Below are 24,087 nucleotides of genomic sequence, written 5' to 3'. Positions count from 1 at the left end.
GTGACTCAGAGTCCTATTTTGTTTAATTATGCTTCTTTGAAGTATGTTAGAACACTTCGTTACTTTAAAGTTGCTTTACATGTGCAATTTGTTGTTGTTATACATTTTTGGCAAGAATGACGGGAGGAAATAGGAGATAAAGTGTACAATTTTTAAGTAGGTAAAGCCAGAGATATTTGCAGGTGTATGTACACAAATCCTCAGGGCTGCTTGAAAAGCATGTGATTTTTGGCTTTATTAATGGAAGCATAGCCTCAAGTGGAGGAGTTCACTTTTGGAGTTAAGCTTTAAGGAGAATGGTTAGGTCTTAAAAGCAAGAGAGATTTGTTAAAATGGTACCCAGTGATAAAGGATTTCAAATCTGTGGAGAGACAGGAAAAGCTGTACTTGTTCTCCTTATATTGAAAAAGGTAACAAGATGCTGTGATAGAAATTAACAGTTTTGTTTGACGAAATAAGGTGCACTGTTTTCAGTGACGGAAAAGTCAGGAGGACACAGCATCAGTGAGAGATTTTTACATGATGAGCTGTTGTGCTCCGGAATGCTTTGCCTCTTAGGGAAATTGATGCAGATTCAGCAGTAACTTTCAGATGGGAAATTAATAAATATTTGGGCTAATTGAATAACACCACCAAAAATGGTACAGGCATGATGGGCTGAGGGTCCACTTTTGTGTCGTCTTTAGTTCTACTTAATGGGAGACTTCTCTCTTATCTTGATGCAGAACTGGCTCCAAGTTAGAAGACAGAGGGTGGTGATGGAGGGTTGTTTTTCAGACTGCAGGCCTGTGACCACCAAAATTATAGATATAGTGGACAGTGAAGAAGGTTACCTGTGATTACAACGGGATCTTGATCAGATGGGTCAATGGGTGAAAAGTGGCAGATGGAGTTTAATTCAGATAAATGCGAGGTGCTGTATTTTGGGAAAGCTAATCTTAGCAGGCCTTATACACTTAATGGTAAGGTCCGAGGGAGTGTTGCTGACCAAAGAGACCTTGGAATGCAGGTTCACAGCTCCTTGAAAGTAAAGTCGTAGGTAGATAGGAGAGTGCAAAAGACGTTTTGTACGCTTTCCTTTATTGGTCAGAGCATTGAGTACAGGAGTTGGGAGGTCATGTTGCGGCTGTACAGAATGTTGGTTAGGCCACTTTTGGAATATTGCGTGCAATTCTGGTCTCCTTTCTATCGAAGAATGTTGTGAAACTTGAAAGGGTTCAGAAAAGATTTATAAGGATGTTGCCAGGGTTTGAGGGTTTGAGCTACAGGGAGAGGCTGAACAGGCTGGGGCTGTTTGCCCTGGAGCGTCAAAGGCTGAGGGATGACCTCATAGAGGTTTATAAAATCATGAGGGGCATGGATAGGATAAATAGACAAAGTATTTTCCCTGGGGTCGGAGAGTCCAAAACTAGAGGGAATAGGTTTAGAGTGAGAGGGAAAAGATATAAAAGAGACCTACAGGGCAACTTTTTCACGCAGAGGGTGGTACGTGTACGGAATGAGCTACCAGAGGAAGTGGTGGAGACTGATACAATTGCGACATTTAAGAGGCATTTGGATGGGTATATGAATAGGAAGGGTTTGGAGGGATATGGGCCGGCGCTGGCAAGTGGGACTAGATTGGGTTGGGATATCTGGTCGGCATGGACAGGTTGGACTGAAGGGCCTATTTCCATGCTGTACATCTCTGACTCTATGTAAAAGGGACCTAAGGGGCAACGTTTTCACGCAGAGGATGGTGCATGGAATGAGCTGCCAGAGGAAGTGGTGGAGACTGGTACAATTTCAACATTTAAAAGGGATCTGGATGCTTACATAAATAGGAAGAGTTCAGAGGGATATGGGCCAAGTGCTGGCAAATAGGACAAGATTAGGTTGGGATATCTGATCAGCATGAACGAGTTGGACTGAAGGGGAGCACTTAAAACTCAGAAGACAGGTTCATGCCTTTGTTTGTCTGTCTCATGGAACTATCTTCCACCACACAGGCAGCATAAAGATGCACCTTATAGATGTGAAACCGAGTTCAGTTTTCCGAGGATCGAGGCTTAAATGGAAATTGGTCCAATTATTATAAAATAACTTCAAAATGACATCAGTTCACCCATCCACTCGTCACCATTTCCCAATGCATGCATTAAAAGTCGCAGGAATGTAATGAGAGGAAATTGCTGGGATTCCTTGGAAATTCTCAGGGACAAAAGTGCCTAGAAGATAAATCTAATTTGCACAAACGTAAAGATATAAGTACCCTGTAGGCTGTTTGCGCATTTGATGAATTCCCAATCTTAGCCTAGCTGTTGAGTCAGGAAATGAGAGGATAACTTTCAGGTTGGAGTGTGGGGGAAATAAGCTGAGTGTCCCCATGTTGCTTTTGCTCAACTGCAGGGAGCAAGTACAGGGCAACCTCAGCTGCAGAAAATAATAACCTGCAATAAAAGCTAACCAAACCACAAAATGAGATTTGTACCGCATCACTATTTCACATAATCTTGTCGACCAACTTCCTTCAGCAGACTTGAAAGGATGTTTAAATAATTTCAACACTGTCTCTCCTTTATTACAGTATTATTTTACTCAAGCATAATGCTCATTCTTCTGCTTTATTTTTGTGGTTCACAAACCACTTTATTATTGCTGTTGTATTTTTGGCACTCAGATGTTAAACTAATCCATAACAGCATAAAAAACAATTACCTGGCTGAATAAAATGCAGAACTGTCATTATGAACATGGAGCTCCTTTTGAAAAAAAGACTTTGAAAATGCTGTGTAGATTGACAGTCCAGAACATGAAGAACTGGTATTACTTGAAGCTGGCTCTTGCCTCAAGGCAGCACTGACATCTCTTGCAATCAGTGGGAGTGTCATAAAGAGAGCAGTCTCCCTTCCTTTTGGACTTCTGTTCAAAGGGACAAATAAGCACTTTTTTAAAATGTATTTTCCAATCTCACTGTGTCCTGAAATTTCAAGCACTCAACAAATTACTTTTGATGTGTGGTCAATATTGCAATATAGGGAAACTGGCAACCAATGTTGAATTAACAACCACTGTTAAACAAACCTTACTGTCATCCGAAAGACCTTTTCTCTAGGGACACAGCACTTCCCCAGTATTACACTGAGGTGTCACGATGTGCCCTCAAATCCCATTTCATGAGACTTGCGCATGGCTTAGCTAGGAGTATGCACACTTCTGAATCACAAGGTTTCAAGTCAGGACTGAGTCCAGGCCTGGAGCACAAAATTCAAGACTGATATTCCAGTGCACGACAGAAAGAGTGCTGCCTTTGGAAGGAGATGTTAAACCAGGGGTTTGTCCCAATGCACTAGACTGGATTGGTTAATTTTGAGGAATGCCTTGCACACCCCTTGTAATCATGGTTTTATATATGACTGTATAAAAGACATGGTTATTGAGATTATGGGGAGAATCTGAACTTTAAGTCTTACTCCTTCGATCTCCTAAGCTGTTAGTCACACAGGTTTAAAGAAGAGTAAGGAGTCAACCTTGGAATCCTGGCCAACATTTCTCTCTCAATCAAACTACCAACATGCACCGAGTGGTTTGGATCTTATTTTTGATTGTGGGAGCTTGCATTGCTCATATTGCATGCTGTTTGGTCCGTTTTACTTTATAAGCTGTAAAGTGCTTGAGACATCCAGTGGCCATGAAAGGTGCTTCATAAAGACAAGTCTACCCATAATCTACTGATTGAAAAGATACGTCTGCTGCTACTGAGTCAGTGCTAACACTTGTGTTAACATCCTTGCAACTAATACATACTAGTAGAGATTGACAAGAGAAGGTGAAATTAATGGAAGGAAGATTAATAAGAAAGAAATCAAAGATGTGTGAATATCGTAGTAACGTGACAAGAACTTGTTAGTCCTTTCTTCACCCATTAGGGCTTCTTGCTGCTTCACCTATGACAGTAGAGTTATAGATGTCGAGTACACAGACTTATTTTTCAGTCAACTGTTTTACAAACGGTGCTTTTGCTATTGAGCGATGAAATAATCCCTTACAAATCGCAGGGTGATACAATTTTTTTGTCACCAATTATGAAACATTATGCCATTATGCATCATCATATAGGGCAGTATGAAATGATGCAACACAAAAGATACTGGTCAGATATGTTGAATAAAACTGCCCAGGGGCTGCTTTGAATCAAGTTGCACATTATTCACAGTGAATGTCTTCAGCTAAATATGTGTGACTGCATCGTTTGTCACTGGATTGCATCATTCTGCAACAGTGATACTGGTCACCTTACATAGTAATTTAATCTTTGGACAATGAAATTGGATCATTAATTCTCATTCTTGCTAGCGCATCTTAATCTTTGTGGAAACTAGTCAACTATTAACTTAGCCTGTGTGACTCACCTGTGGTTTTTATGTAATGGTAACTTTGGGAAGGGTGACAAAGGACACTTTATACTGCTACACTTTTAACCATATGTATGCACTAGTAGGTTTCACCATCAATTGAAGATTTTCTTTAAAAGTATTGGGGTGGCATGTTGGCTCAGCTGTTAGCACTACTTCCTCAGAGTGCCAGGGAGCCAGGCTTGATTCCAGCTTCTGGCAACGGCCTGTGTTAAGTTTTCATGTTCTCCCATTGCCTGCATAGGTTTCCTCCAGTTTCCTCCCACAGTCCAAAAATGTGCTAGTTAGGTAGCTTGGTCATGCTAAATTGTCCATTGTGTCCAGGGATGTGCAGGCAAGAGTGGATTGGCCATGGGAAATGCAGGGTTACAGGGATGGAGTGGGGGGATGAGATACTCTTTGGAGGGGCAGTGTGTACTCAATTGACCGAATGCCCTGCTTCCACACTTGGGATTCCATGATTCTATGGCTATGAAGGGTGGTGCCTGTATGGAATGAGCTGCCAGAGGAAGTGATGGAGGCTGGTACAATTACAACATTTAAAAGGAATCTGGATGGGTAGATGAATAGGAAGGGTTTAGAGGGATATGGGTCAAGTGCTGGTGAATTGGACTAGATTAGGTTAGGATATCTGGTCAGCATGGACGAGTTAGAGCGAAGGGTCTATTTCCCTGCTGTACATCCCTATGACTCTATTTGACAATTTTCATAACCACATGACTGACTTAAGCATTTTATGAAATAATTTTGAAGTGTAATTGCTGATGTAATGAACCAGCAATTCTGTTTGAATGCTAGTTGAACAATAACTGTTGATCTGAGCATTGTAAGATAAAACCTACCACAGCTCATCACGGTGTAAGATCCACCGAGTAGATTTGCCGTTGTTTGCTGGTCAGGACACAATGAGTCTGCCTAGTCTAGTATGGGAGAGGAAAGCCACCTGATGGTCTACCAAAGAGAGGGACTTGTCTTAAGCAAGACATACTTTATTGCATGATAGCAACGAGGGACAAGTTACATTTATGTGGTAGACATTGTTACTGAGGCCATCAGGATGACCTCAATGTTAGGTCTTACTCTTTTGAGATCCAAAGCTGTGCCCCTGCCAAACTTCATATGATCATATTGGAATGGTGTTTTATGCAATCCTCAGCATTAATATTTTCACACCTTTATGGAACACCTCATCCTGAATGTTTTTGTTCCCATTATTAACATTTATCCATTGGTGTGTATAATTACATTTACCACTAATGCAAGATACCAAGTCTCTGAATTCAAAAAGGGAGAAAGTGAGGTCTGCAGATGCTGGAAACCAGAGTCGAGAGTGTGTTGCTGGTAAAGCACAACAGGTCAGGCAGCATCCGAGGAGCAGGGAAATCAACGTTCCTGCTGGTTCCTGATGAAGGGCTCCAGTCTGAAACATTGATTCTTCTGCTCCTCAGATGCTGCCTGACCTGCTGTGCTTTTCCAGCAACACACTCTGAATTCACAAACTCAGGTGATCTGGGGGTTTCACCATTCACCCAGAATGCGTTCTCTGTGGACTTCGAGAGTTGAAGATTATCAACTTTGATTCTGTTCTTGACAGTGTGACATCTGTGAGTCCCTTCAAAATGGAAGAATTCTTTATTTTATGGGCTTTTTCACTCTTTAAAAAGGCAATTACTCTGTTGCAATATCTACAGGATCTTTAGATTTCCTACAGTATGGAAACAGGCCCTACAGTCCAACAGGTCCACACCGATCCTCCGAAAAGCAATCCAACCAGACCCATTCCCCTACCCTATATTTACCCCGACTTAGGTACCTATCACTGTGGGCAATTTAGCTTGGCCAATTCACCTGGCCTGTACATCTTTGGATTGTGTGAGGAAACCCGCGCAGACACGGGGAGAATGTGCAAACTCCACACAGACAGTGACCCGAGGCAGGAATCGAACCCAGGTCCCTGGCACAGTGAGGCAGCACTGCTAATCAGTGAGCCACCGTGCCAACCTAAATTTCATGGATTTCCTCTGCCAAGATGGCTATACTTTGAACACCTACTTCCTCTTTTGCAATATGCTTGATCCCAGGACCAGGCATTTTTTTTTTCTTCTTTTGGTAATATACTGAAACTCCAGACCAGGCAGTGTCTTCATGACAGTATTCTAAAGATCTGAGACAGGGGATATTTTTCTACCATATCCTGAATCCATGGACAGTGGTCATCTCATCTCAGTGGTTGCTTCCATGGAGCTGTATGCACCCCATCTGTGTGGTAAAAACAATGACTGCAGATGCTGAAAATCAAATACTGGATTAGTGGTGCTAGAAGAGCACAGCAGTTCAGGCAGCATCCAACGAGCAGCGAAATCAACGTTTCGGGCAAAAGCCCTTCATCAGGAATATGTTGAAGTTTGTGGATTTTTTACTTCATCTTGTTACTTAGTGTCTAATTTGGAGGTAATTCTGTATCTTGTGTTGTCTCCCAGCAGCAGGAATATTAGGGGGAATGTAGATTGCAAGTAAAATAAATGCTTCCTGCCATTTTCACTGCTCCTGTTGATCAATCAAACTAATTGCAGCCTGTGTAAATGATTCCTGTTTCCTTTATTGATTTATCAAATGAATTCTATTGCCTGCCATTTTACTAAAGGAATCCCATTTTCTTTTTGGCTTTGCCACCTGAATCAGACTCATCAAGCTCTTTAAGATGACTCTTGTTAGGGGCCATTGTGTGGCATAGTTGTAATGCCCCTATCCCGAGAGTGGGAGGCTCAGGTTCAAGTCCCACCTGCTCCAGAAATGTGTGACAACATTCTAGAGTCTGCTTGTGGCACAGTGGTAATGTCTTTACCTCAGGCCAGGAGGCCCAGGTTCAGGTCCCACCTGCTCTGAAGATGTGTAATAATATCTCTAAACAGGTTGATCACAAAAATAGGTCTTTTTTTAAAGAAAAAGGTGGAAAAAACATGAATCTTGTTAGGGTCTGTCTTGTGGCGTAGTGGTCATGTCCCTATCCCTTGACCAGAAGGACTGGGTCCAAGTCCTACCTGCTTCAGTGGTATGTAAAAACATCCTTGAACACGATGCTTTGAAAAGTAGGTTAATAACAACAATTATCAGATGAATTTTGTTCCTTTAATGATTTTTCTGGATGGTGCCTGCTATTTGCACACCTACTAATAATCCCCATTACTTCACAATCTTTTTTTTTCCTGAATGAGTCCCCCTGTATGTGATTTTTAAATCAGTGTTGCCGACTTCTGCTGTAGTTTAATTAGTGGATTCACCACCATGTCCGTGTGACAACAACATAGAGGGGTCCTCATCATTAACCGTTTCAGACATTCATATTGTTATACAACTGGGGGTGAACTCTGACTGGGAGAAAGTGAGGACTGTCGATGCTGGAGATCAGAGCTGAAAATGTGTTGCTGGGAAAGTGCAGCAGGTCAGGCAGCATCCAAGGAGCAGGAGAATCGACGTTTCAGGCATAAGCCCTTCTTCCCCTGACTCTGACTCCCCATTTTCTTCTAAAAGTGCTTTGGCATCTTTTACATCCGTGGCTCAGTTAAACATCTCATGAAAAAAGATTGTACCTCTGACACTGCAGTACTGCAGAGGAGTGCCAGCCTACACACGGTCTTGAAACCACAACCTTCTGACTCTGAGGCAGGTTTGCAGATACAGAGTGACAGCTGACACCCATGAAACAAATTGATTTCTTATTACTGGAAGGAACTTGGAAAATGATTCACCTTCAATTGCTTCACTCAAACTCTGAGGTCTAATTCTCAACAATCTTTGTGTTATCTGTCTGATGAGGCATTTTGTTCCATTTTTTACAATATGATATATTTTACACTTAAGTATTATGTTTCTCTGTAAGTTGATTTTTTTTAGTGATTTAGGAACAATATACTTGTGGAACCCTGTAATCATCTAATGAAATCTTTGTTTTTACTGGTTTTTATTGTCTTGAAATGTGCATGTGTATATTACACTTAAATGCATCGATTTCAATTACCTTGACATTGAGCTTTTCAAAGTCACTATTTACAGTTTGGAGAGAAGCAAATTCTTAACCTGGGATAAAACGTTTTGGAGCAATGTGGTGTGCAATTTGTTAGGTGTTGATTTGCTTTAAGTGGAAAAGTGCACAGGGTAGTGAAGCATTAACAAATGTATTGAGGTGGAAGCATTGCCTATATCTTGCATCTGGTATAGAACATGGATTTTTACTTTCCTCTGATGGACTGAAGACACTCTTCAAAATTGATATTCCCAGTGACCCTCTCTAAGTACTGACATTACTGCAAATATCTTGACACGCTTTTCAAGGACTCCCTGCAAATACTGATGCATTCTTGTGGATCTAGTCTATAGTCATAGGCACACTGTGAATCAGCCAAAGGAAGAAGCATTTATTAAATGATGAAAACATCAGTGCCAAATTCCCAAGACCTGGTATGCTCTCAGCCCACAGTAGAGACAATTCCAGGAGTCACTTTCACTTCCATGTGCTTATTGTTTATTTTTCATAATATGTTTGAACTCATTTCCCCTGTTTTTTTTTTATTCGACAAAAGAAATCTAGGAAAAAAATGTGATCGATACTTTGCAATGTCATATTGACCTGTATAATTTAACAACTATTCCACAAATTCTTCCTGCACTGAGACTTGTGGTTGCTAAGCCACAGAAGTGCCATATGTCTGGTAAAGAGTTTGTCACTTATTTTCACATCTTTTCTTCATGCCCCACTTATTTTTATATGATTTGTCCAGAAAAGGTGACCTAACACTTTTATCTGTCCTGAGTTCAATGTACAGTATTACCTGAGGATAGTAAACAAGGCACAAGCCATTTCTTTGCCACTCCTTATTTTGTTTCAGCCTTGCTTTTTCTTGTCCAGTATTTCACTGCACTGTTCGTGAAAATGAGGGCTAGCTGTCCTCATAGCTTCTAGCTGTCAACGTGCTTTCACATTTGTTTGTGGGGATGGGGTAGCATAGTGGTAGTGCTACTAGGCTAGCATTTTGGGGACACCAGAATGGAAAATGAAACTTGAATTCAATAAAAAAAAAAGCAACCATGAAACTACTGTTGGTTGTTTCAAGAAAAAAATCTGCTTCACTAATGTCCTTCAGAGAAGAAAATCTGTCCTTAACTAGTCTGACCCACCCTACAGGTGACTCCAGACCTATAACCATGTGGTTGATGCTTAGCTGCAGTTGGGGGAGTAAATGTTGACCTAGCCAGTGACATGCACATCCTATGAACAAATACTTTAAAGCTTGTGCCATCGATTCTGAACATCCAGGCTCGCTGTCAACAATAGCAATTCCAAAAGAAATTTGGCCAGATTTACAAATGGTAACCTCCCAGAAGACCCAGTTGTAGAAAACCAAACCAGATTTTATTAGATATTGCCTTTAAAAAATTGGACAAACTTACTTTTGGAGTTGACTACTCTAGGAGCCAGCGAGGATACTTAAACGGAGAGCTTGAAACTTCTCCCAAACTCTTTACCATCTCGAGATGGTGGGGGGGGAAGTTTCAGATACAGTGACATAGATGGGTTAACTCCAGGAAAGATAAGAGAGGTAGGCAGCTAGTGCAGGAGCCATCTGTGGCTATACCTATTTCAAACAGGTATGCTGTTTTGAAAAATGTAGGGCATGATGGATTCTCAGGGAAATGTAGCACGAACAACCAAGTTACTGGTATTGAGACTGGCTCTAATGCAATGAGGGGTACATCGGGTTCCAAGAGATCAGTTGTGTTAGGGGACTCTATAGTCTAAGGTACAGACAGACATTTCTGTGGCCAGCAGCGAGAAATCACAATGGTGTGTTGCTTCCCTGGTGCCACGATCAAGGATGTCTCGGAGAGGGTGCAGAATGTTCTCAAGGGGCAGAGGGGCCAGCAGGAGGTCATTGGAACCAACAATATAGGAAGGGAAAAGGTTGAAATTCTAAAGAGAGATTACTGAGTGTTAGGCAGGAATTTAAAAAGGAGGTCCTTGAGAGTAGTAATATCTGGATTAGCCCCGGTGCTACGAGCTAGTGAGGGCAGGATTAGGAGGCTAGAGCAGATGAATGCATGGCTGAGGAGCTGGTGTATGGGAGAAGGATTCACATTTTTGGACCATTGGAATCTCTTTTGGGGTAGAAGTGACCTGTACAAGAAGGACAGATTGCACCTAAATTGGAAGGGGACTAATATACTGGCAGGGAGATTTGCTAGAGCTGCATGGGAGGATTTAAACTAGTAAAGTGGGGCGGGTGGGACCCAGGGAGATAGTGAGGAAAAAAATCAATATGAAACAAACATATAAGGAGATCTCAGCTATCTGTAAGAATAATACGGTGGTTATGGTAGGGGATTTTAACTTTCCGAACATAGACTGGGACTGCCATAGTGTTAAGGGTGTAGATGGAGAGGAATTTAAGTGTGTACAAGAAAATTTTCTGATTCAGTATGTGGATGTACCTACTAGAGAAGGTGCAAAACTTGACCTACTCTTGGGAAATAAGGCAGAGCATGTGACTGAGGTGTCAGTGGGGGAGCACTTTGGGCCCAGCAACCATAATTCTATTAGATTTAAAATAGTGATGGAATAGGATAGACCAGATCTAAAAATTGAAGTTCTAAATTGGAGAAAGGCCAATTTCAATGGTATTAGGCAAGAACTTTCAAAAGCTGATCGGGGCCAGATGTTCGCAGATAAAGGGACGGTTGGAAAATGGGAAGCCTTCAGAAATGAGATAATGAGAATTCAGAGAAAGTATATTCCTGTCAGGGTGAAAGGAAAAGCTGGTAGGTATAGGGAATGCTGGATGACTAAAGAAATTGAGGGTTTGGTTAAGAAAAAGAAGGAAGCATATGTTAGGTATAGACAGGATAGATTGAGTGAATCCTTAGAAGAGTATAAAGGAAGTAGGAGTATACTTACAAGGGAAACCAGGAGGGCAAAAAGGGAACATGAAATAGCTTTGGTAAATAGAGTTAAGGAGAATCCAAAGGGTTTTTACAAATACATTAAGGATAAAAGGGGAACTCAGGAGAGAATAGGGACCCTCAAAGATCAGCAAAGTGGCCTTTGTGTGGGGCCACAGAAAATGGGGGAGATACTAAACGAGTATTTTGCATCAATATTTACTGTGGAAAAGGATAGCGAAATAGATGGTGACATCTTGCAAAATGTCCATATTACAGCGGAGGAAGTGCTGGATGTCTTGAAATGCATAAAGGTGGATAAATCCCCAGGACCTGATCAGGTGTACCCAAGAACTCTGTGGGAAGCTAGAGAAGTGATTGCTGGGCCTCTTGCTGAGATATTTGTATCATCGATAGTCACAGGTGAGGTGCCCGAAGACTGGAGGTTGGCTAACGTGGTGCCACTCTTTAAGAAGGGTAGTAAGGACAAGCCAGGGAACTATACACCAGTGAGTCTGACATCTGTAGTTGGCAAGTTGTTGAAGGGAATCCTGAGGGACAGGATATACATGACTGATTAGGGATAGTCAACATGGCTTTGTGCATGGCAAATCATATCTCAGAAACTTGATTGAGTTTTTTGAAGAAGTAACAAAGAGGATTGATAAGGGCAGAACTGTGGACGTGATCTATATGGACTTCAGTAAGGCATTCGACAAGGTTCCACATGGGAGACTGGTTAGCAAGGGTAGATCTCATGGAATAAAGGGAGAACTAGCCTTTTGGAGACAGAATTTGCTCAAAGGTAGAAGACAGGGGGTGGTGGTGGAGGGTTGTTTTTCAGACTGGAGGCCTGTCACCAGTGGAGTGCCACAAGGATCGGTGCTGGGTCCTCTACTTTTTGTCATTTACCTAAACAATTTGGATGCGAGCATAAGAGGTACAGCTAGTAAGTCTGCAGATAACACCAAAATTGGAAGTGTACTGGACAGCAAAAAAAGGTTACCTTAGATTACAACAGGATCTTGATCAGATGGACCAATGGGCTGAGAAGTGGCAGATGGAGTTTAATTTGGATAAATGCGAGGTGCTGCATTTTGGGAAAGCAAATCTTAGCAGGACATATGCACTTAATGGTAAGGTCCTAGAGAGTGTTGCTGAACAGAGACCTTAAAATTCAGGTTCATAGCTCCTTGAAAGTGGAGTGAAGAAGGCGTTTGGTATGCTTTCCTTTATTGGTCAGAATATTGAGTACAGGAGTTGGGAGGTCATGTTGTGGCTGTACAGGACATTGGTTAGGCCAATGTTGGAATATTGCGTGCAATTCTCGTCCCCTTCCTGTCAGAAAAATGTTGTGAAACTTGAATGGGTTCAGAAAAGATTTACAAGGATGTTGCCAAGGTTGGAGGATTTGAGCTACAGGGAGAGGCTGAACAGGCTGGGGCTGTTTTCCCTGGAGCATCGGAGGCTGAGGGGTGACCTTAAAGAGGTTGACAAAACTGAGGGGCATGGATAGGTTACATAGACGAAGTCTTTTTCCTGGGGTCGGGGAGTCCAGAACCAGAGGGCATAGGTTTAGGGTGCGAGGGAAAGATATAAAAAGGATCTAAGGGGCAACTTTTTCACACAGAGGATGGTACGTGTATGAAATGAGCTGCCGGAGGACGTGGTGGAGGCTGGTACAATTGCAACATTTAAAAGGCATTTGGATGGGTATATGAACAGGAAGGGTTTGGAGGGATATGGGCCAGGTGCTGGCAGGTGGGACTAGATTGGGTTGGGATATCTGGTTGGCATGGACAGTTTGGACCGAAGGGTCTGTTTCCATGCTCTACATCTCTATGACTCTTATGACTCTAAATGCTGGAAATGCTTAGTAGTCAGTTGATATTTCAAATATTCTGATGAAAGGTTGAAACTGCACAGAACATCTGAAACCTTAACACTTTCTCTCTCTACATTTGCTCCCTGACCTGCTGAGTATTCCCAGCATCTCCAACATTTTACTATTGATATTGGCCAAAGCTTTGAGATGGAATCCACCGACTTAGTATTCATCCTGTCTACTGGCACCTTCTGGTATCTGCCACCTCTACCAGTATGTAGCTTGGGTAAAGCTAATTTGAAGTAGCTTACTGCCACAAATCCTGCCTTGTCTGTACTGTGTCCAGGATCTATCACATCAGAGGATAGATGCATTGATGAGGCAAAAAGAAGAGAAACAAGATGAGTTATTGCGTGATAACAAAAGGTACAATGGTCAGGCATAATTACTCTGGGCTCTCCAGAATACATTTGCTCCTTGCATAGACTACCTTCTACAACACTGGCTTTCCTTGAAACCTTGTCAGGGAATCTTTCTCTTTCTCCCTCTCAATTATACAACATTAAGATAAACAATGTATTATGTAGCTTTCATGATAGATTAGCACAATTTCATTAAGCTGCGTTGCAGTGGTTTTGAGATTAATATAGAACCAATGGATTATTAATATAGTATTACAGCAACATTGTGCTTCATGCAGTAAGGCACCATCAATGTAGTATGTAGCCCAAAGATGTAACATTGACTGGTTTCAATGAGACTGAAAATTTATCTCCAAAAACCTGGTCAGTCATGGAATTTTAACAGATCATTTTGTTCTAAAATCTCATCAAGTTTGTATTTAGGATTTAACTTAGCCACAAATTGTAGTTATAGATTTAGTCAGTGATAAACAAGCTAACTGCTGAGAAACAGCTGCAGTTGCAGTTGGTTAATTTGGTATCGGTTCCTAACCAGCAATGCCTATCTCAGGTCAGTGGAATTTCACCTAGTATAACTATAGGTAGCTTTGAAGACCCACACACAGGAAGTTGCACAAAGATGCTTCTTTGACTGTATGCAGCAAGACCTTAACTCTGAGAATTTGCTAAATGAGAAAATCTTGTATATTGGAGGAGGTGGTGCAGTTCTGGTCTGTCTTCTGAGAGCGCGAGATCGACAAACAGCAAGACCGAAAGCTGGAGCCGTTAATAAGGGGCACATGTAGGTAATATAGTGAGTCTTTAAAAAAAGTTTTCTCTCACTATAAACTGGGCCAATTATTTAAACTGGTACAGAGGACATACAACTATGGTAATACTTTTAAGCTGGACAGTACAAATTTATCAATGGTTAATCATAGAGTAATAGTTCTTATTAATTAAATAAAACAAGTAAAGATGGCAGGGCTAGTGATGCATTGGAGCTCTCATATGTGGAACTGTTAGACTCCTATGTGATCCATCTAAGACACTCCAGCTCATATTTAATGTGCTTTGTAGACTGTAGTGTATCAAGGAGGGGGAAAGTTACCTGGACACTGTTTCGTGAGCCAGTCACACCCTGTAAGATTTGGTACAAACCATGGCAGAGCCTCAGCCCTTGCAAACGCAGGTTTAATGTCCTTGCAACTTATGTGGATGAGAACAGGAACTGTCAGGAAGATGAAGAAAATGGTCCACAATTCTGTGATGTAGAATGCTGTTCAAGTGAGTGGATAAAAAGGAATATAGTTGTAGTAAAGGGTGTTATATTTAAGGGGATGAATACCATTCTTTGAGACTGTGAATCCCAAAGGCTGTGTTGCAGGGTTAAGGACATTTCGTCAGGGCTGGAAAAGAAAGGAATTAGTTGTTCATGTTAATCCCAGTGACATAGCTAGGACTAAGAAAGAGGTTCTGCTGAGGGAATAGGATTGGGAGGAAAATACAAACCAGGACCACAAATGTAATGGTCTATGAATTACCACTTGAAACGTAAGCAAATTGGACAAATTAAATAATATCAGAGAATTGAAGGTGGGGCTCAAAGGTTGCTGTGGCAGAATTGGATTTCAATCAATGGGTACGAGAGAGCTATCCTGTTGGGGTAGCCTTCACCTGAACCTCTTGATCTAATGACCTGGCAGATCATACAACTTGGACTGAAGCAAGGGCTTTGAACTGAACAGTCAGAAGGAGGTTTTGTGAGAGGGAGACTGGTACATTTAAAGAAAAAGGACTCAATAGAGTCAATATAGGTCAGGTTCAAGTTGAGGAATTGCCCTAGAAGGCCCCCACTTAGCTTCTTGCCTCTCCAGTTCTGTACAGGAAGCATGTGCCAAATAAATGCAAAAGCATCGGCTGATCATGTGACCTCTCTACAATTGCCAGTAATTCAAGCATAATTATATTTTCCAATTCTAACTCTATTACCTCATACCTGATGAGCAACCTTTACTCAGACCCCAATGTCCTAGCCATTTAATGGTATATTTCCAACAATGGAAATGCCGAATATCAATGTAATGATTATCATAGGTACAAACTCAATTTCACATTTCCAGCCAACGGATTAAAAACGACTGCTTGGTATAAAGCATCTGTTCATGACGAGAATAAAGGAAAAGGGCCTGGGGTAAGGGTGAGATCAGTACAGTAAGTGAGAAATGGTCTTGGTTTGAAGAATCAGATTAGGTGGAGATGACAAATAAGAGAAAGATCATTTTTTTTAGAGCAGCTTATGGCATCCTGGCAGTATCTACATGAAAAGACAAGGCACAAGTCAGGGAGTTCTAAACAAAAAAAACTACTTCAATAATTATCCGAAAGTTTAATCTGTATGTGAACTGGATGGATCAGGTTGTCTAAAGTAGCCTGGGTGATAAGTTTATTAAGTGGCTTCAGGCTTTTTTTTCTTAGAACAATGGGCTTTTCCCATTAAAATTAACAAGTTCACATTCATTCACATTTTACTCCATCTGCCAATTCTTGAGCTATCTATGTCACTATTCGGATTCCTCATATTCTGTTCACACCTTACTTTCCTACTATATCATCAGCAACTTTAGCTATCATTTATATTGTCCTTTCATACAAGTCACTGAGAGAAACTGGAAATAGGCCCTTGCACTGATCCTGACAACATGCCACTCATCACGTCTTGCCAACCTGAAAATCACCTATTTTTGCTTCTTTTCCAATTCCTGTTAGCTAATCAGTCTCATGCTCATACTTGTATGATAACAGCTGCACCATGAGCTTTCATTTTGTGCAGTAACTTTTCATGTGGTACATTGCTTAAATGTTTTCTGGAAATCTAAGCACAGCACATTCATAGTTTCCTTTTTATCCCCATCGTTAGCTACTTTCTCAGAGAACTCTAATCAGCTTGTCAAAAATGATTTCCCTTTCAAAAAGCCATTTTGGCTCTGCCTGATTGCACTCGCATTTTCTGCTATAACTTCATTCATAATAGATTCCAGCATCATCCCTATAGCATATTACGCTAACTGACACACAGTTTCCTACTTTCTTTCTCCTTTCTCGAAGAGGTGTCCCATTCACAAGTCTGATGCGATCTTTCCAGAACCTAGTGAAATTTGGAAAATTGAAACTGATGGTTGTCTAACTCAGCAGATTTTTAAAAAAACTCTCTCCAATGAAAACCTTCAGGATTTAGGCACATGTCAGTTTTTGGTTCTAATAATTTTCTCACTCCCCTTACGTAGTGATTGTTATGGTTTTAAGTTTCACCCTCCATTGCATTCACTGATTTACAATTATTTCTAGCATGTTACTGAATCCTCTATCGAGAAGACAGATGAGAAATATCTGGTCAGTTTATTTATCATTTCTCGATTTTCCATTATTTTCTCAGAGTCTTTCCTTAGAGGACTAACGCCTCACTTTGCTTTATTTCTTTTTAAATACCTGTAGAGAATCTTACTACTTACTTTTATACTTCGAACTAGCTTTCTCCATTCTTATTATTCTTTTCGTTAATTTTTTTTGTTTCTTTATAGGTTGTCCAATCTTCTGACCTGCCATTTAGTCTTGCAGAATTATTTGCTTTTTCTTCCAACATAATGCTATCTTTAATATTCTTAGTTAGCCATGAACGTGTACTTACCTTAGAAACTTGCTTACATTCTGAAATTTATCTTTTCTGAGTGTTCTGAAATAGTTTCGCAATATCTGACACTGCACCTTCCCTGAAGTTTCCTTAATTTCCCAGTTTGCTTTCACCAGCTCTGTCATCAGCTCGCATATTGTCTAAAATTAAATTTGGAACACCAGTCGTCAATCCATGCTCAATGCTGAGATAATTTTCCCTCAAGTGAGTCTAGAACTATGAGGACAAAGTTGACAAATACAGATACATCAACTTCAGATAAGGATAACTAAATTTCTTCTCTCGGGCTTATGAGGCTTTGGAATTCTCCTGCATAGAAAGCAGTAGAGGTTGGATAATTGGATATATTCAAAGCTGAGGTAAATGTAGTTTTAGTCTACAAAGAAATTGAGGGTTATGGATGGCAAACAGATGAATAGAGTTAAGGCAACAATCAGATTTATCATGATTTTATTGAATTGCAAAACAGGCTTAATGAGCTGATAACATACTCCCCTTAATCGTTATGAACAATGAGTTTTATTGTATAATAAAGAGGAACAACTGGGATTAATACAGCAATGCAGCATCATTAGAATTGACAATATACTCAGCAGTAATATTAGGATTAATATATTAATGATGTCTCACTTGCTGCATGAATGTACTTTCTCTGTAGCAGTGTATATACTTTCTCTTCGAACCAAAGATCAAGATAATGGTTTGTTCTAATCCATTGTATCATTTCTGTTTTTTTTCTACAGATATCTGAGAGTGCTATTGAAATTATAGAAAGCAAAAAATAAACTGTTTTAAGTTAATTGAATAGACTTTTGAATAGCAGAGGTTGCAGGTCTGTGACGTGAAAGGCTGACAGAGATGCAGTCATGAAAATAAATCTACCTTTCAATGTTTCCATCTGCTGGTGCCCAGCTGTTATAGCAAACTCCTCTGATAAGGTTTAATTCTTGCTTATTGCTTGCAGAGCTTGCACTCAACTTGATTGATTGTCACTCAGCAAATTATGAATCAACTGTTCCGAATCTTACCACTTGCTCAGTTTTCCATGGAGTGTGTTTGAAAATTATATTTGGTGAGAATTTGGCAAAAGCATCAATAGTTTTAAAATAAACTAATAAAACAAAATGCAATGGGACTTTAATCCAACTCCAATTCTCGATATCTTTATTTCAGTTATGCCAACTTTTAACTCAAGTAATATACTCAACAGCCTCATAACCTCATTGTGGAAAAGAAAATCTTATTCTGTGCCCTAAATTTGTATTCAATTTTGATTTCCTGTTTAGACCTTCAGTCACAGAAAACAGTCTGTTTCTTTTTGCTGTGTCCTTTCCTCTCACACACTTAAGCACCTATATCAAATCATTCTTCAATCAATGCTGTTCTAACAAAGTTTCACACAACTGCCTCTATGCCTTGAGTCCCAAAATGGTGCACTTACAAAGGTTTAATATCAACCCTTCAATGCAGCTCAATTTTTACGTAAAGGAGAGAGAATGTGACAACTATGTGGTAAATTCAACCTGTTAAGTTCTAGGGCAAAGTGTAAATTTCTGTCCTGACAGATATGTTATCACAACTACAATAAAATGCTTTAAGTTGTATCTCTCAACGTTGAGCCTGATGTATAAGTAAAATATTGAGCCAGATATTGTTTTTATATTTCAAAATTTGTACATTGCTGTCAAAAGTTTGCAAATATAAGATATGGAATGAAGTAATCTCCTATAAGCAGCAATGTAAAAATACTGGCAAATTGTGCTCCAGGATGGGATGGCACCCTAAAGGAAGGATCAGCAATGCTTTTTATACAGCCCTCAGCAATTAACATCACCCATTCAGTTATCGGATCCTCCCAGTGCCTTACATGCAGGTAAATATAGTCTTGTTGAAGTAAGAGATGTCTTTTGGTTTGTTAACTAGAGCCAAACTCCAGTGTTTGTTTATTTCCACGATATGCTATTGTACAGAATTGAACTGGTGCATAAAAAGATGTTTTTATGAATTTATTTTTGAAATTAAAAATAAGTCACCTCACTAAGGAGAAACAGCAACAGTGGATAGAAATATTCTGCTTGAAATAAGAAAGAAGTGGCAAAATATTTCACTTCGTATTTAACATTTGACATGCTGACATCATGGCGCGAATCTTGTTGGACCGAAGTAATCAATCACAAGAATCATGGGTTTCTTTGTGTGAATCTTTGGGGCTTTGTTTTAAACTTCTCTTTTATGTAATCGTGTATGATATTGAAATGAGACAGAGAACAATTCAAGTATATTAGCTGAAATAGGGAGAGATTGATATTAAATCAACTTTGTAACTGCATGCCTGAAGATGCAGACCAAAATGTAATACAGCAATATTGTTTTGTGTCTCAGGAAGCCACGCCCAGTGTCTCAGTTGGTGGCACAGCAAGTAACCCAACAATTTGCATCACCCACACAACCAAAGAAAGAGAAAAAAGACAAGGGAGAGAAGGAAAAAAATGAGAAAGAAACTGTCAGTAAAAAGAACAGTCACAAGAAAACAAGGTAATGCTTTGACAGACATGTTTCTTCAAAAGCAAACAATATGTTTCACCTTAAAGCTCAGATATATAGTGTCCGTTTTTCATTGGTCTGTCAACAACTTGATCTATATTTGCTAATTCTTGTGGAGGGAGCTTCAAACATGTTGATCACATGCTTGTGCTGGAGCTGTGTAATGACCAAAGCTCTGGTGCAGTATCCAAGGGTTAGCTTTTGCAGTGCACAAAACAACTGCTTTGTCACTTGATCCTCATGTTGATCAAAACAAGCTGTCTGCTTAAACCTCTGCTAAGTTGATCTTGCATAGCTTTTGCTTTCATCAAGTCTGTTTAAGAACTGATTGGTTATACGCCATTACCTAGCCGAGTGAGAACAAAATTGTCAGACTCCTCTTTTGTGTCAGGGAAATTTTTTTGTATATTTGTTCATGGGATGGGTGCGCTTATTGTCTTTCCCTAATTATTCTTTATGAATGATTCGGAGATGCCGGTGTTGGACTGGGGTGTACAAAGTTAAAAATCACACAACACCAGGTTATAGTCCAACAGGTTTAATTGGAAGCACGCTAGCTTTCGGAGTGACGCTCCTTCATCAGGTGGTTGTCCACAATCACCTGATGAAGGACCGTCGCTCCGAAAGCTAGTGTGCTTCCAATTAAACCTGTTGGACTATAACCTGGTGTTGTGTGATTTTAAATTCTTTATGAAGGTGGTGGTAAGCTATCTATGTGATAAAGTGTTACCGGGAAGATATATTAATGAATCAAGATAATCTGTAATTCGGACATGCTGGCCTTCATATGTGCCTGGTGCCCTCCTCCTCGGTGACAGAGTTTGCAGATTTTGCACTGTCAAAGGAATTGCTGTTACAGCTAGTTGCTGGAATGCATTCTCATAATTGGTACACACTGCTGCCGCTGTGAGCCAGCAGTGAAGGGAGTGAATTTTTAAGGGGGTTGTTCAGGTGCTGATCAAGTGGATGCTGTTTCGTCCCAATGGCATTGAGCTTCTTTGATGTTATTGTAGCAAGTGTGTATTTTTTCGTCAAATTTTGGATGTACCTTGTAGATGCTGGAATGGCCAAGAGGGAGCAGTATGTGAGATGCGTTGCAGCATATGTCTTATGAAGTGCTTATTACTCTTAATATCTTTCCTACATTAATTATGTTAAAATAATAAATTTTGAGGCAGTTGTCTTAGTTTTCCACTTTGTATAGTTTTGAATGGATGCCATGGATTAAAATTGGATCTTATTAACATCTGTCAGTCTCTTTGGTCAGATATTCTAACAAGTTGAAGTCTCCTGACATTCTGTGTTCATTGCTTGCAAGAAGATGAATATGAAGCCAAAACAAATCATCACATTGTCAGACCATCTTTTTGTACATTCTTAAATGAAAGCAGGTCTCTGAAGTGAACTTTTATTCATTCGTTGTTTTTAACCTTTGCCCCATTTTCCTAGGCCGAGGTTAAAAAATGTGGATCGAAGCAGTGCACAGCATTTGGAAGTGACTGTGGGTGACCTGACAGTCATTATTACAGACTTTAAGGAGAAAGCACGGTCAGCCCCAGCAGCCACTGCTACCTCGAGTACCACTGCTGACCAGCACAGCCTGAGCAGCTCCAGCTCTGACAACACAGAAAAAGGTTTGTCTCAATCATCGTCACCCAGAGGGGAAGGATCAGTAAATGGTGAATCCCACTAAAGTACCAGCTGACCTACTTCCTTTTACTCACTCCTTGCTCAATGGACAACATCTCAACAACTTCAGTCCTCGGCATTCGGTGTTAACACTGGCAAATTGGGCTGCCTTCTTCAGTTTTGGTTTCAATGCTTTCTAATACTTGCGTACCAACCTGGAACTCCTGCACCGTGGCATGTTTTTGAGTGTAATTTTCTATAACTTAGATTGGACTGCCTAAGTAATGTGTTCGAGAACTGAATTGTGAAGCAGCTGGCTTTAATATTCAGTGCTATCTTCGGTCAATTTTCAATCGACTGCTGCCGTAACAAAACAATTTCTGAAAATTGTTTGCCTAGTTAAGTGCACCTGCTGGTACTTGGTGTGGTTAAATAGGAAAAGCATTCTCAAGCATTTGTATAAATTCTTGCCAACGTTTTTTCAACACTTGTTATTTGGATGGGAAGAAAACACTTAGCCATTAAAATTGTGGCATTACCAATGTCCACTGTCATTCATTTCAGTAAGTTACAGTTTTAATATGTAGTTTTGGGCTAATTGACCAGGTTTGACTGAGGATACAGTCCATGCTACTTAACTGCAGCCACTCGGGTAAAGGAATTGAGTTGCTGTAATATATATAAAAAGGAGGGTCTTTTTGTACCCTTGTCTAATTGGGTAGGGAACGCAGAAGAGTTGCTTGCGTGACTTTGTAGTTCATGCATGTCCTCTCAGCTGAGCACTCCCTGCAAGAAAGGAGGAAACGCTAATAATTAGATACTTAGTATTGTCTAAAAGTAGTTTTAATGGTATGTGTGGGAATAGTTTATGATGTTGCCAGTTCTGGAAACTTCAATTAAGGTGTTTTGCTGATGTTTTGAATTTGCGACAGTATTTATACGTATTGTTGTAATAAATAAGTTATGCAAGAACACATTCTATCTTTGAAGTTCTCTTACTTCTCTACCCTGGTTTTTAAATAGCCTTCTGTTTGTGTTGTCACTGGCAAAAATAATTTTTTTTGTGCTGAATCGCTGCAAAGGCGGTTGGCAGGTGAACAAAAGCATTTGTTGAAATGTGTGGTCTGACATTGAATTGGTACTAGATATGTTTCTGTCCCCCCCTTTTTTTTTCTCCATCTCATGTTTTCCAAGCAATACAAGAAAAATACCTCACAGGAATGAAATAAATTTTTAGAGAAAAAATGTTACAACTAAAAAATAAATAGAAACTTAAACAGATCGGAAGTTATTTATTACCAGCAGGCAAAACACCTTTTTTTAGAAAAATATAAAGTAAATGGTAACAAAATTAGTGGGTGATATAGGGAGGGCCTAGCAACTGTGTATGGTGTCAGATAATGTTCCAATGTAACATGCAATAAGTGGCATAGACTGTATTTTCAGATGTAGGTATTTGATACTAATACCTGTATTCAGTGATTATAGATTGTTTTACATGAGATTTTTATATCCTTTAAAGAAAACTCTTGGTGTTCATGCTGATTTGTGTAGTGTTTGGTATATATTTGATTTCTATCAGAAAAAAAAACAACTCACAATTAAAAGTTATTTGAATTATAAAGGCCAGTATCCATTTTTAAAAGGGGAGGCTCTGGGATTGAAAGGGAACAATTGCAATAATTGAATTGAAATTTTCAAATAAAAAGTACTTGCTACTTGACAGTAAGTCGGATCACATCAGATGGTTAAGCACGTTACTCCGGGGGTGAAGATCAACACAAGTAAGTGACAATAGTTGTGCATTTTCCTGCTTTTATACTTCAACCTCCTCTCTAGCCCAGTTCTTTTGCTGTTGTTCCATGCTGCATCTGAAGGTGTGATTTTTTTTTAATAAGGATTAGCCAATAAGAGTCAATAAGTATGATGCTGGAAAAGCACAGCCAGTAAAGGCAGCATCCAAGGAGCAGGAGACTCGACATTTCGAGCATAAGCTCTTCATTCCTGAAGAGCTTATGCTTGAAACGTTGACTCTCCTGCTCCTTAGATTGCTGCCTTTACTGGCTGTGCTTTTCCAGCATCACACTTTTTGACTCTGATCTCCAGCATCTGCAGTGCTCACTTTCTCCTCGTTGATTAGCCAATAAGACTCTAGGCTGTCAATTAACCACTACTGAAACTTAATAGTAGACTGTTTCATTGCAAAAGGCACTGCAGCCAGCTGTCCATTCCTTATCCATCACTGATGTTTTAAGGACACTGATGAATGTGTTACTTTGAGTGTCTTAAGATATTAAATGTTTCTTATTGCTTAAGTTGCCATTAAAGGACTCACTGTTTCTTTCTCTGGGAGCTGATAGCCATTGGTTTTCAGGTTTCTTGTAGAAGAAGAAAATCAGCTGATTGCATCACTTTGTATCGGTTTAGGCTTACATTCTCCCAACGAAGAAACATAACAACGCTTTTTATTTATTACAAACTATTGAGTCTTGTAAAGTAATTCTCCCATCTGATACCATGCTGGTTGATTGACTTGCTCCTGTACCTATTTCTCCATGTTGCAGGACTATCACTTTATTGAAGAAATTTATAGTGCTTTTGTGGTTTATGTTTATAAATTAGTCAGGGCCATGCATAAATCACATCCATTTCTTTGTCAGGGTGATTCTG

At 40.0% G+C, this 24,087-nt stretch overlaps 1 protein-coding gene across 17 annotated transcripts in view; it reads left to right on the top strand.

Moving 5' to 3' along the window:
• Positions 1-23,041, top strand: part of yaf2 (YY1 associated factor 2) — a 174,001-nt gene extending 150,960 nt beyond the window's left edge. For 14 of the 17 annotated variants that reach the window (XM_072552583.1, XM_072552584.1, XM_072552590.1 and 11 more), the window contains 2 exons: positions 19,627-19,779; positions 21,238-23,041. In XM_072552583.1, coding sequence (XP_072408684.1) covers positions 19,627-19,779; positions 21,238-21,481 — 397 coding nt within the window. In that variant the 3' untranslated portion in view covers positions 21,482-23,041. Of the gene's footprint in view, positions 1-19,011; positions 19,118-19,626; positions 19,780-21,237 lie in introns of all 17 variants that reach the window. The other 3 variants (XM_072552589.1, XM_072552586.1, XM_072552587.1) reach the window with 1 other exon arrangement.
• The last annotated feature ends 1,046 nt before the right edge of the window (positions 23,042-24,087 follow it).

This window comes from Chiloscyllium punctatum, chromosome 32 (assembly GCF_047496795.1).
Source record: "Chiloscyllium punctatum isolate Juve2018m chromosome 32, sChiPun1.3, whole genome shotgun sequence".
In the NCBI taxonomy this organism is placed as follows: Eukaryota; Metazoa; Chordata; class Chondrichthyes; order Orectolobiformes; family Hemiscylliidae; genus Chiloscyllium; species Chiloscyllium punctatum.
The sequence above is the reverse complement of the archived record's forward strand: the minus strand, read 5'-3'. Positions and strand labels throughout refer to the sequence as shown.